Source organism: Lontra canadensis, unplaced genomic scaffold (genome assembly GCF_010015895.1).
Source record: "Lontra canadensis isolate GAN:19392208 unplaced genomic scaffold, GSC_riverotter_1.0 scaffold41, whole genome shotgun sequence".
NCBI lineage: Eukaryota > Metazoa > Chordata > Mammalia > Carnivora > Mustelidae > Lontra > Lontra canadensis.
The window spans coordinates 1,886,377-1,899,961 of NW_022631035.1; the positions used below are offsets into that span (position 1 = coordinate 1,886,377).

The window sequence follows — 13,585 nt, forward strand, 5'->3', positions numbered from 1 at the left end:
GTGGGGAGAGGGCGGCAGGACCAGGCCCTTGACTGCGGCCCCCCCCATCAGCTCAGGCCCATCATGTGCCACACGAAACCGCGGGAAGCCCGACTTGCTAGAGAAAGCCTCAGAAACACACACTTTGCACTGGGGAGGCCCTGTTCCGTGATCCCCGCTGCCGCCGCCCGGTCACACGGCCGCTGGGACTTCCTGGGACAGGCGTGAGGTCTGTCCCCCTTCCGGCCGGCATCCCTCCTTCCATCTCCTGCAGAACACAGATTTATGTACCTACGAAGTAGTAAGGCAGAGCCTTAAATTTAATCAAAAGAAATGCTTCACTGGTGGCAAACTGATAAATTATTTAGACAAGGGTTCAATTGGCCTGGAAAGAAAATCTGGGCCTGACAGTCTGGCAGCCTCAGGAAAAAAATAACATCGCTATGGCTTCTCTGAATCCCTTCTTGACCCCAAATCACCTTTACCAAAACGTTTAATCCTGCATAGCTGGAGCGAGAAAAGGAGGAGGAGAGCACACGAGGAAGGACACCGACTCTCACAGGCACGAGGCGGGCACGTTTCCCGTGGTCGGTTCTCTGTCCCTTCTGAGTGGCACTGGGGTAGCTCGGTCCCACGTGGCCCACGCACAGGCACGCAGAGGCACGCCAACACTAATGAACAGGACCTCATTTCCAGCTGCGCCACCTTTCTGAGCCTCAGAGTACAGGACACGGAGGAAGAGGAGATCAGATCTGGGGGTGTCCACCTCAAAGGTCTAGAGATTTCCTAACACTCCCGTTGCTTTACTGCAGGTGGTTCCTCAGACTCTCTCATGCAGAGCACTCGAGGGCCCCGTAAACACAGTCAAGTGCTGTGTGTTTTGCTCTGCAGTGTTCCAAAGGACCCTGATTTACAGTTAGGAACACACCACCAGGCACACCAACGTCTGAGCTTGCTTATCGTCTCCTGTCTCGTGCAAACTCTGGGAGGCGACGCGAGGCCGGCCTCCCTCTCCCGTCACCCACGGGAGCTTCCAGAGAGCGGAGGAGAGCGCCGCTCACCCCAGAGCACATGTCGTGACCGCCCAGCGCACAAGGCACAGCCCACAAGCCACCCTGGCCAGCCCTCCTGGCACATCCCAGGCCTTAGGCTCGTTTCCAAACATATGCATCCCACTAACAGGTGGAAGCAGCAAAATTTTAACCCCTTTATCGTACTTAAAAATGAACGCAACCGTCCTGACGTTCAACGCGGAAAATACTAAGTATTCATCGCCATGGTTCCACTTCCTGAATGCGGGCTCAGGAGCCCAGTCCGCTGACATGAGTGGCCCCTTCCTGGGTACGGCTGGCATGCTCTGGTCCCCGCCTGCAAACCAGCCCCAGTGGGGTCCCACCCGCGCCGGTGCACCCTACAATCCAGAAACACTCTCCCTGACCAGCCTTGTGAACTGAGTCTCTCCTTCAAAACACCCCCTTGCAGATCCGCTCTTCAAAGCCCACGGACCTCAAGCATGTGTCTCAGACTAACAACGTCCATCTGGAGGGCCGTACCCTCTCTGCTACCACTCGCCCCACGTGGCCACCCCCACTGCAAGAAGGTGACTTCTCAACCCCATCCTGAGTCTACTGTCATTTTTGCATCCGTGATTGTGTGCCTATATGTAAATGCTGTCTTACACGGTAACGCCTCCTCCAGATGCCATGGGAGAGATCTACTCTTAAACAGAGACTTAGATTAAAAATCATGGATTCTACTTTCGAAGATTCCACTTACTGCCAGCGAGCACGAACTAGCTGATGCCTACCAAGTTAAGCTAATAGTAAAGCTAGCAGTAAAGCCACTCCTAGCACTCCCCGAAATTGTAAATCACGCCCAAGGGAATAAACAGGCAGTATCTGGAAATACTGACCCCACATTCTGAAAGACCACATCTTCGCATGTGATACGTCTTTAAAAGGAAGAACGTAATTAAAATAGCAGAGCCTGTTGGTGAAGAACGCAGTCGGTAGATCTGAATTTATCTGGCTGCATTCTCCTTTAAATAAATGAACCCAGCAAAAAGCCAAAGCCTGAAGTCGAACTCAGGAGATGGTGAGATGTGGGTAAGTGAGAAAGGCGTTCTTCTACATTTAAATATTGCTGGTTCTCCACCTTCCAGATGCCAGTGACGTCAAGTCTTCCGACAGACGTCAGCTCTGTGTGTTGTCACACGCGGACGGAAGTCTGTGCAAACCGCACGCGCACCCGGAAGGCCCTGGAGAATGCCACTGAGACCCTGGACTGCCTTCAAGTCCTCAAGGAAGCAAGTTTCTACTGACAACAGGAGGCACCTCAACTGTCTTTAAAGGGTTTCACCATGGAAATATCTCTCCGTTCCTCATCCAAGCCCCAAAGGCATTATACCCGCACGAGAAAGGCTCCTGAGTTTTTATATAACCATCAAGAGGTAACAAATCTAACAGAGGGAAAAGCAAAGCCCTTCGGCATAGACCAAAACCATCACTAAGAATCTGGCTTCTGAAGAATGGGAGTCCGCGGTTGTTAACGCCACAAGTTAGACCCTGCTGCCCCCTAAGACACAAGGGGACATGGTTGCCACCACTCAGTCGATGCTGACTATAGGCAGCAAGAGAAATGACCCACAGACGCGGTGACAGGCACCAACAGATTCACTTCTGACTGCTCTCTTAGGATGTAAATATGTACAAAGACTCCCTAATTCCAGATCACCCAGATGAGGAGTCCACAGATGAAGCCCAAGCACACAGGGTTCACCGGGCCCTAAGCCACCTGCCTCCGTGAGGCAGACGCTCAAAAAGGAAGGGCAATGACCACAAAGGCTCCCGGGAGCCGCGTGAGCAAGGCCACCACCGCCCACGTTCCGCGTGGTCGTGCCCTGCAGAGGACTCCAGAGCCAGCCCACCACACAAAGCGGAACAGAAAGCACCTCCATAAACACCCCAAATTTCTAATCTGCTGCTACAATTAGTACATCTTCAAGCCAGCTAAAGAGCAAGGCTAAAGGACACAGGTCTTGGGGTGGTTCAGGCGAAAACTTTAGATCGTAAAAGGCAACCTGCCACTGTTCTTTAAAAAAACAAAACCACAGAACCCTCAGATATAAGCAACAAAAGGCATGGTAATTGGCGGCTGCCTCCCAAGGAGACCCCTACCTTTTGAATCAAAGACCAAGCATATAATAGGTGTCATCTTTTCAATGCTGAGTGCTTTTTTCTCAACTGTTTGAAAATCGAAGACAGGAGAAATAGCTCTAACTCGTTGAGGTTGCAGGAAAGTTACTGAAAACATGTTTCCTGAGAAAAACCGTGATCTAAGAGTAACACGAGAAATGCTTTTCAGCGCCTAAAGACTGTAGGGAGAAACTCAGGCCAAACAAGCCAAGACACCATCCCGCCCAGGGCCCCCGCCAGCGCCTGGCCACCTTCATGCACGACAGGGTGCGTCCACGGAGCTGGGGAGGGAGGGCGCAGCGAGGATTGTCCAGCCACGGAGGGACGCGAGCTGAGGGTCCGTAAAAACCTCCCGCTTGGATTCAAAGGCTGTTTGAAACCAGGGAATGGAAGCTCCCTGTAAGAAAAAAGAGAGGAGCAAACAAAGAGCACTCACCCGTGGCTGCCAGTTCTCGTACTGCTTCTGCAAATTTGCACCGATGGTTTCCAGAGCTTTCTGAGGCCCCATCGACAGAGGATCTGAAGAAGCAATGAAAAGCAGAAAGTCCGTTACCCATTCGTTTCCTCCGCTGCTGAGCCTATCGCTCCTGGTTTCCTCTTCCATCACTCACTTCAGAGTCACCCTGGACCGAGGAAGACACACCTGGGGGTTTTCTGTGTTTAACCAGATGGAGGGGACAGCTATGTCCCCAAACAGGACAAAACGCCACACCTGCTCACCTTTCGAGAGGAAGGCTGTTTGGTCAGACTCGCTGGCCCGTGAAGTTCCCTCTCCTCCCTGCACTCGTCACTCAGCCCCGGGGTCGCCCTGCACTCCCGCGGCTTTGTTCCTGCGCTCCTGGCAGGCTGTGCGGGGTGGGCCTCGGGCCTGGCGGGGGCCTCTGTGCAGAGGAGGGGCCAAGGGAGGGCCGCACCCTGCTTCCCTCGCGCAGAGGGCCGGGAGGAAGACGGACCCACCAAGGCGACGCGTTCTACGTGCCTTCTGTCTGTGCTGGTTCCTCCACAAGAACGTTTCGTCAACACGCCTGTGTGTTTGTGGCTTATCCGCCCATTTCAGGAGTGGCTTCTAGGGCAAGGAACTCTAACCAGCCATTTCTCAAACTTACGTGGTCTCCAGACACCCCTGCACTCTTTAAAATGCTGAAGAACGCCAAACAACTTTTAAGTGCTTGTCTCTATTGGTATTTGCTGAATTCAAACTCAAGACGAGAAATTTTAAAAACTGTATTCATTCATATAAAAGTAATAACAAACCCATTACCTTTGAACATAAATACTTATTATGAAAACTGACTTTTACAAAAAACTAATGAGAATAGCACTGCCCTCCCTTTTCTGCACATGTCTTTAACACCTGGTCTTACACATCTGGGCCTGATTCCAACTGTTACAAAATGGGGTTCTGGCTGACACAGAGGGGGAAAATCCCACCTCACACACAGACGTCCGCGGGAAGGCCACTTTAAATCGCCTCTTGAGACAGTCATGCTATCTTTGCTGCTGCACCGAAACTCGACGCGTGGTAGCTTCTCTAAGGCTGTCTGCAATGGGGAGTCTGAAACCATAGCAATGAGCCCATACTCCGTGGCATTAAAATCCACGGACCTGTCGTGCACTTGGAACAGACCCTCTGTCTGCGGATGACTCTGTGTCATCATCACTGTCACCGAGAAAGCACTGATCACTGAGCTACGCAGACCTTCTGTATCTTGTTCTCCAATATCTCAAATCTCATCACCAGCTATAAACACTTTGGTTGTTTTCCCAAAAATGCCCACTCGCTTTGTTCATTTTCCAGAAAATGTGGCCAAATGCCCAAGGCCCATCAGCTGCTCCTCCAGGCCAAAAGGACATCCAGCTGGACAGCCAGTTGGGCCCAGGACGCATCCACCACGTGACGCCCTCCTCCCTGGGCCCAGGACCTGCCAGTCGGCGGCCCCTCCATCACGCGATCTTACAGACGTGCGTCCAAAGGCTGACACCCACCCTTTAGCCTGTGTGTCTGCGCCCACCCAGAGTGCCGAGCCTACACCTTCCCTGAGCTGTCCTCGCTGTCCTTGTTTTCCACGTGCCAATGCTAATTCTGCCCCAACTTCCCCAAAGTCGCCTTCTCAAATGCTGCCTCCCACACACAGGAGGGTTTCAGCTAATCTCCCCCTGTCTCCCTCCACTCCCCGGACAGCCCCGGGCCAAGCGAGAATGTACAACCCCACTCTGTAGAAGGGGAATGGCTCCCAAGAAAAGAGCCCCAAGGGACCAGGGGACGGTAACGTTCACATCATCACAGTCTCACAATGAGAAAAGTCAGGCCGAGCTCAAAAGCAGTTGAAGATCTAGTGCAGGGCCACTGCCCGCATCTGACAAGAGACGCCAACTTACGGATTCAAGAAGGTCCGTGAAGCACAAACAGGATTAACCCTAGAAAATCTGTATCCAGACACATCGTAATCAAACTGCTAAAAACAAAGACAAAAACAAGTCCTTAGAGAAAAATCAGCTCACCAACGATCAGAACCGAGAGAGTCTGGATTTCCCCACAAGACCGAAAGCTGGACAGAAGACAGAGTGCCTTCACATCTTGAATGAGAACAACCACCCGATATTCACGTCGGAGGGTAAAACACAGGCCTTTTCAGACCCGCAAACACTTCCAAACTCTGCCCGTGTTCCTCTTCTTGGGAAATAAAGCACAAAAGAAGCCAGTGAAGGACCCAGGGAAAGAGAGAGAGAGAGAAACCACAAGACGTCCATGAACCAGATCCAGAGACAAAGCCCGTCCAACAGGAGCTAGGGCGGTATTGTTTTAAAAACAAACAGATTTCTTGAGCACTGGGATAATTATTGATAGCACTTGACAGATCTACTGGAATATACGTAAAAAAATAAACTTGCAAGTTCACCAAAAATTTAGCAAATAAAAGTAACTGGCAAATGTGCAACCACGGGGAAAATTACACACTGGGATGAGAAAGGAACGGATCAGAGCACCCCCTCTGGGATGGGCAGGAACAAGAAGCAGCTTTCTCTCATTATACTTTTCAGTATTGTGTGATTTTAAAGCCGTATGCACGTATTACTTTGATTTTTTAAAAGAGAATTATAAAACTAAGTACTGGGATTTTAGAATCGGGAGGGACCTTTACCACCAGAGCATCAAAGTCCTGAGGACTCTTCCCGACGCGGACGCCGGGCCCCACCCTGGAGCGTCCGAGGCAGTAGCTGCCAAGAGCCCCGTCGGTGGCTGAGCGCCTCTGCTGAGGGAACCAAATGAAAACTGGGTGTAACTAACTTACCCGGAGCAAGTGTGGGAAATTCCTTTCAATCCGTGCGTAACTCAAGAAGTTAGAAGTTCACCCTCATCCCTCTGTGCTGGTAGGAGCCCAGTGCTAAGGTCTCAAAAGAATTAAAATGACCTCAATCAACCCTGTGGTAATCGAAATCACAAGACGGGCCAGAGACACGAATAAGTCGGAATCTGAAAAATAAATTCAGGGCCACCGCAGAGCACAAGCAAAGCAAAGGGAAGCAGGCAACAGCATCAACAAACAAAAGGCCATTCCTAGCAGCCGCGCCTTGTGCACAAGCCCAGGAGAGCAAATGCGGGAGCTCGCGCACGTCTGTGCACACTTGAGTGCGGCATCCACGTGGCCAGTGCTATGGCTGTGAAAGAGACTGGAAATGGTTTCCTCTGTAAAAAGATAAAAGGCCTGTCCGGGAACCACACTGATCAGTAGTAGCTCCTGGGTGTGCCCTCGGTGCCCAAGCCGGGGGGAAGGACCAGAGCCAGCCCTCTCCTTGGACTTCTCCCCCCGGAAAGCCCAGGCCCTCCAGCCCCACACCATCCTCTCCCATGTGCCCAAGGAGGGCATGCCGAGTGTCTGCCAGAGCTGGAGGGCACCTGCCACCAGGGCAGCGGCCCCTCACTAGTCACAGGCACCTGAGAGCAGCACCCCTACCCCCTCCCCAATCTGGATGACAATTCCTGCCTTCCCAGGGAGGGGCAGGCGCAGTCACTGGCCACTCATCAGGCAGGGATCAGTCCCGTTACTGGGAACCCCTGTGGCCAATTAACCACATGGTTTCCTCTAAGGGTAGGACAGAGAGTGGGGCGGGGGAGGAGAGGGATCAGGAAGGGGGAAAGAACCAGGACCGGGGAGACAGGGAGATGGTGCCTTGACTCCAAGCTCACTGCAGTCAACCAAGTAGAGAAATCAACTAGAAAGTTCCTGGAGGGTGGTGCTGACGGTCCGGTCCATCTGAGGGCCGGCTCTGAGGCTACAGCACTGTCCTAACGAGACATTTCTCCTCTGACACCCTCAGGGGCTTCTACGGAGTGAATGAAGTGGGTGGCAAGGTGAGGGGAAGAGAAGAGGAGACAGTACATGACATTCGTGTGAAATTTGAGCTTTACAGCAGTCTTCTGGCAAGCTTTCCAGCCTAAGCCCCCTGGGTCTCATGGTGCACAGAACCTCACGTTGACGGGAACTACAGACAGCCCACCGCACGGCACAGAAGAGAACCTAAAGTTCTAAGTGGCCAGATGACTCGGTCAAGGTCACAGAGGCTGGCCATGATGCTGGCAGTCAGCCAACCTGAAAACTCCCCGTTCTCTCCATCTCCCTTCAGAGGAGCCGGTGTGCCACCACTAACTACTGACGTCCTGGTCCCGACCGCAGCACCTGGTGCCGGCACGGAGACTCTCCCTCCTCCTGGCGAAGATTCTGAGAAGGGCAGAAGCCCAGGAAGCAGGGCTCTGCTGACCTGGTGTCACCTCCACCCACTGGAAGATGAGCACGGGTGAGCCCTTTTGAAACAATTCCTCTGTGATGTCCCTCCTCCCCGGAAAAACCTGCAGTGAGCTGCCACCCGGAGAATGTGAAAATAAGCACAAGTGACTTGTGTTGTCAGGGCGCAGACCGGGGGCAGGGCTGGATGGGAGGGGACGAGAGACGGGGCTGGATTTGGGGGCCGCTGCTGAGATTGTTTCTTGACCGGTAACGGGTCAGCCTGGGAAGAGTGGTCCACCTCCGCACCGGGATCTGCACCCCTTCCCACACGCCTGCCGTCCTTCAAAACTAAGGGCACCTGCGTGGCTCAGCCGGCGAAGCGTCGGACTTCGGCTCAGGTCACGATCTGGGATGCAGCTCCGTGCCCGGCTCCCGGCTCCTCCCAGAGTCTGTTTGTCTCTGCCTCTGTCCTTCCCCTGCTCGTGCTCTTTCTCTCTCTGTCTCTCAAGTAAACAAAATCTTTAAAAAAATAAAACTTAAAAACGTGCAGCGCTCAATGCTCTAGAACGTGTGCACTTCTTTGTAGCTTGTACATCTGCTCATGGGCTTGCTGACTGCGCGTTAGTACTGCCTCCTGGACCAAGTAAGATTTCTCTGCCTGGCGTTCAAGGACTCTGCCACTAACTAGCTGTGTAACCTCGAGCAGCGACTTTCGATGGAGAAAGTAATCATGGCAAAGGCCCGCTGTGAAATCAGAAGTGGTTTGCTGTGGCCCTGAACCGTACCAGCCACGACACCCGCACGTATTTTACCATTAGAAGCACACGGAGGAGGCCCTTCGCCTGGCTGAGGCGGGGCAGAGCGGGGAGCCCCGGCAGTGAGGCTCTGGCTCGTGGCCGGGCGTGGCCCTCCCGCTGCCTGTGGGTGCCGGGACAGAGGCCTCCCCCCGACCACTGGCTGCTCAGCCAGAAAACAGATGGGGTTCCTGCGTCGTCTGTCACTGCACTAGCACCGGGAGCCGGGAGGATCTGCCACAGAGGGGACGGCTGGGATCCGGCTGGAAGGTGCAGGCCCCGCTGCTCACACAAGGTTCTCTGCATACGGGGGGCGGGGGAGGCCCCGAGCCCTTATGCACGCCTCCTCCGGGGGACACAGAGATACCCCCGGTCTGACTGGACCGAGAAAACAGGGTCTCCACGGCAGGCCTGGGCGTGCACTAGGCCAACGGGTGTGGGTGCCCCCGACACCGACGCTCGGGGGGGCCCACCTGTGCTGCAAGAGCTCCACCCCCACAGCCGGGGCCCTTCTCCCCCTCGGGGTCTTGGCCCTCGCCTCCCCTGCAAAGGCCCCTCTTTCTCCACCCGGCCTGTCGTGAGTCGTCCCCCCGCAGCATTTTCTGAGCTCCCAGGCTGCCCAGGGTGACACCAGGCCCGCGCCCCAGCCCTGTTGGTCAGGCTCCTTGCGAACAACGAGCGGCGCCCACTTCCTTCTGTGCCTGCGCGGAAGTTCCCCTCGCGAGCATCTGTGGCCAACCTGACCGACGCCGCCCCGAGTTTGCTGTAACAGTCGAAGGACGAGGCCCGGGCCAGGGCTCCGGCAACCCGAGGACGTGCGAAGACGGTCACTCCGTCTGTGGCTCTCACCACGTCCCTCGGTGCCCCCGTGGATGGGGGGGGCAGCAGAAAAGACTTTCCTCTGAGGACAAAGAGGAAAACGCCGCCAGAAGCCTCCCAAATATTTCCTTAGGATTCCAGAATTTCCCAGCACCTGGCACACCTCCAGCCTTCTCACCTCTGATGACACAGGGCTCCCGTCACGGAGCATGAAAACCCTCTCAGCTACATGAGTTCGCCCCTGCTCTGCAGGCAGCTCACCCGTACCCGCTTCCAAACAGGTATTTCTCCGAGAGGTACGGGCACGCGCTGTTCCTCAGTGCGGTGCTTTTTAGTATCACGCCGCAGCATTTAATGCCGGCCATAAAACAAAACAGCCTCTCCCCTGTTTCTCTGACAGGAGCTGAGTGTCACTTCCATGAAATAAAACAGCATCTTATTATCGGGCAGAGTGGAAGGGCCGGCGTGGGGAAAGAGTGTCGACAGCCAGCCGTGCGGGGCTCCGAGCGCCCGAGCCTGCCCTGCGCCGGGGGGCGGCGAGGAGCCCGTGCACTCGGGAGCCACACCGCAAACCGGCTCCTTGTGCTCTCCAGCAACGACGACTGCTGTCACCATCAGAACACCTAAGGGGCCACTTGCCGAACTCGGCCAGGCCCGGGCTCAGAGTCTCTCCTGTGTGTGCTGGCAGTGCACGCCTGGGGCCACCAGAACAGACTGGAAAGTGAGTTGGCCCCTTGTCAAGCTACCCGCACCCGTCGCCCCGAGCTCCGAGCAGTGTCCGCTAGCACAGACCGTCTCTGGTGCTTTGATGTGTGTGCGTCTGCGGCCAGAAAGCCGTCATCCCGCAAGCCCCCGACCCCGGCACAGAGCCCCCCCTGCACAGGCCTGAGGGGAAGCGCGGGAGACTCCACGGTCACCTGACACAGGTACCGTCTGCTTAAGAAGAGGAGCGCCCAGCACTCTGCTCTCAGACGCCCGCTAGAACCCTCTGGCCACGGAGCAGCCGCCCCCTGGGCCGGCGCAAGGGCAGCACCAGCGCAGGACGCAGGCCCCCCTCACTCCTGAGCCAGCGCATGGGGGCAGAAGAGAAGCGGCCACAGGACGCGCTGCGGTTCCCACGCGGCCCGGGGTGGGCACCGAGCCTCGTTGCCCTCCCCGTGACCACTGTCCCCAGCCAAGACGTGGGTGCTATCGCCGCTCCGCTGCCGGACAAGGACCTGCTACATGAACAGCTGAGAGGAGGAAGGTGAGGGTCCCGACGGACGCAAACCCTTCGGACTTCGCACAAAGCTGGAGAGGGACCACCGCGTGGGGACGGCTGCCTTCACAGCAGGAGCGCCCCCGGCCCATGCGGGGGGTCTCCCTTGCGACCCCTTCCACAGCCATGACACATCCTGAAAAGGGCAGAACCAACCCATCCTTGGGCCCCGGGTGGCCTCACCCTGCCAGCCGAGCCACTCCATGTCCTTCACCGCCTGAACCCCCGGTCCAGCACCTCTCGCCCCCCACCCTCAGGGCCCTGGCTCTGCTGCTCTTCCTCTGGGGGCTGCTGGTTCTGGGCCGGCGACCTCCCCAGCCCCCTCCCCGACCAGTTCCCCCTTTCTAGCTGTCCCCTGGAAGCTGGAAACAGCTCTGCTCCCAACACCCGGAACCGCCAGCCCCTGCTACATGCAACCCCACCATCTCCACGGCTGGGCCCCAGCTCTCAGGTCCCGCGGCCGCTCTCATCACGCCTGAAACCTACAGCCCTTGTTCTAAATGCTACTCCTCTTCCTACGTGAGCCCGGAGCACGGGGCCGCGGCCGAGCAGGCAGCCGCTCCGCGATGAGAGGCTCGGAGCCCGTCCACAGGCTGGGAAGAGGCATCTCCGTGGAGGGCCTGGGGACCTGGCAGGGAGGAGGACAGACACCCGTGGGGGAACGGGCAGGATACAGGAGTCTGACGGGGGTGCAGACAGCAGGGAGGAGAAGCCGCCTCATGTGAGAAACCGTATCAAGGCTGTCAGAGGAGGGAGATACAAACACGGAAAAGTCCTGCCGGGCTGGAAAGGAGACGGTTCTTAAGCTGCACCCACAGTACAGAAATACAGACGTGAACGTGGGTACACAGACACATGCGTGCGCACACACACATCAGGGAGAGAGGGAGCAACGAGGCACTGGTTCCCATGAGGACACCAGCACCCAGATCCCAGTTTCTAAATCTGGATGTCGCCGACGGGAACTGGGCTCCTGGGAAGCGTGCTCCGTGCCCGGACGGGGCGGAAAGCAGCAGCCGGAAGTCAGGACTACTCGACAGCAGCACGAGACAAGGGCCACACGAGCCAGTGGGCACAGGGCAGCCTGGCAACTGGGCACATCGTGGTGAGCAACGGCACAGCAGACTGTGACCCACCGAGTGAAAAAGGAAACCGTGAGCTCGCGCCGAATGCGCTGGACGTCAGGCGAGGCCCACCCACACAGCCGCGCCCTCGTCTCCAAACCGGTCTGATTTGCAAAGGGGGAGGGGGGCGCTCAGCAGAGGGTTCCGGCAGCACCGCTACATCGAGCGGTAAGCAAGTCAGCTGCATAACCGGTACCAGGACAAACACACTGTGTGCCACCCGGCAGGGGCCGTGGAGGAAGGCAGAGCTCTCCTGTGACACTCCGCGGCTCCTCAGGAAACAACAGAACAGAGCACTCCACCAAACCCAGCCTGTGACCCTCCAGGTGTCACGGTCATGGGCATCAAGGAAAGACGGACAACCTAGTCCGATTTGGAGGGACTAAACCCAGGGCATCGCACAGCGCTGAGCCACGTCCCTGTGCCACAAACAGCATCCTGGGACCAGGGACACACCCGAAGGCACCCCGGTCCCCCCTGGTGGTGACGGCCACACTGGGGTTACGCTTGTGGGAATCACAGTAACTCACAGGGGTGGACGGGCAGGGCAGGAGCAGACGCTCGTACAGAACAGGGAAAAAGCTCCTTAGCTCTGTGCTGGCAAGTTTGGGAATTTTTTTTTTTTTTTCAAAATAAAAATTAAAATATGTACTGCTAGATACCACTGCAAATTTGCTGAATCCAGTGTCCAGGAATCTTCTTTCTCTTATTCCACACTGTTAAAACCACATCAGAAGGGCCAGCCCTATTCACTTTCGAAATAAAGGGCAAACACGAATTTTTTAACTTAGAAAAGGTGCCCGTCCTTTTGAATTCAAAATCCACTACGATTAGTTCAGAGTAGATTACATTGCTAACTGGCAGAGTAATTTTAAAAACATGGTATAAAAAATCTATTCACCTCTGCTCAGCTGGGAGCCTGCTTCCTCCCCCTCTCTCTCTGCCTGCCTCTCTGCCTACTTGTGATCTCTGTCAAATAAAAAAAAAAAATTTTTTTTAAATCTATTCATTTCCTGGACTTTTCAAGGCAAGGAGGAAATAAGGAATTCCTTTCATTTTCACAGACATTGTCCCATAAACACCCATCGAAGACACTGTGAGGTACGAGGGAGGGCTCTTTTGATTTCTTGGGCGGGGGGCAGAGAGAAAAAGCCCAGAGAATCGAATGGAAGCCGAGGGTCCTCACCGGGAAGGTACAATTCCATATTCAGACACCTGGACCCACAGGATCCCAGAGGGTTCACGCATCTCCGGGAGCACACCCTGGGATCCAGGTTGAGGAGCATTGTTCTGGACACCGAAGGTAAGAGTACTTCAAGAGGGAGAAAATAGAACACAAGTGGTAAAATCCAGCTTTCACAAGGGGTAAATGAAGTGGAAACAGTCAGTGGTGGCTAATAAGAAGTCAATTTCACAGGCACAGACACCGGGATGTGGCAGAAAGCCAAGAAGGTCTCTAGGGAAATCAGCCACGGGAGCAGCTACTCTGTCTCTGGGCGTGGGGAACAAGAGGCCTGGGCTGCAGGCGGGGAGGCTGTGAGACAGAGACGATCACCCTAAGACCCCAGAGACAGTGAGACTGGCAAGCAAAGTGAGAAAAACAATACCGTTTGCAATTCAGACTAGAATATAGGCTTCCGCTCCCCCGACCCTGTCCCATCCAAAATAGAGTGTTCCTCCCACACCTCTA

General features: G+C 55.4%; 1 protein-coding gene across 2 annotated transcripts in view; it reads right to left on the bottom strand.

Moving 5' to 3' along the window:
- The window catches only part of RPTOR (regulatory associated protein of MTOR complex 1), a 307,386-nt gene that overhangs the window by 226,551 nt on the left and 67,250 nt on the right, over positions 1-13,585 (bottom strand). For both annotated transcript variants that reach the window (XM_032870426.1, XM_032870427.1), the window contains exon 3: positions 3,610-3,692. In XM_032870426.1, the coding sequence (XP_032726317.1) occupies positions 3,610-3,692 (83 nt within the window). The remainder of the gene's footprint in view (positions 1-3,609; positions 3,693-13,585) is intronic.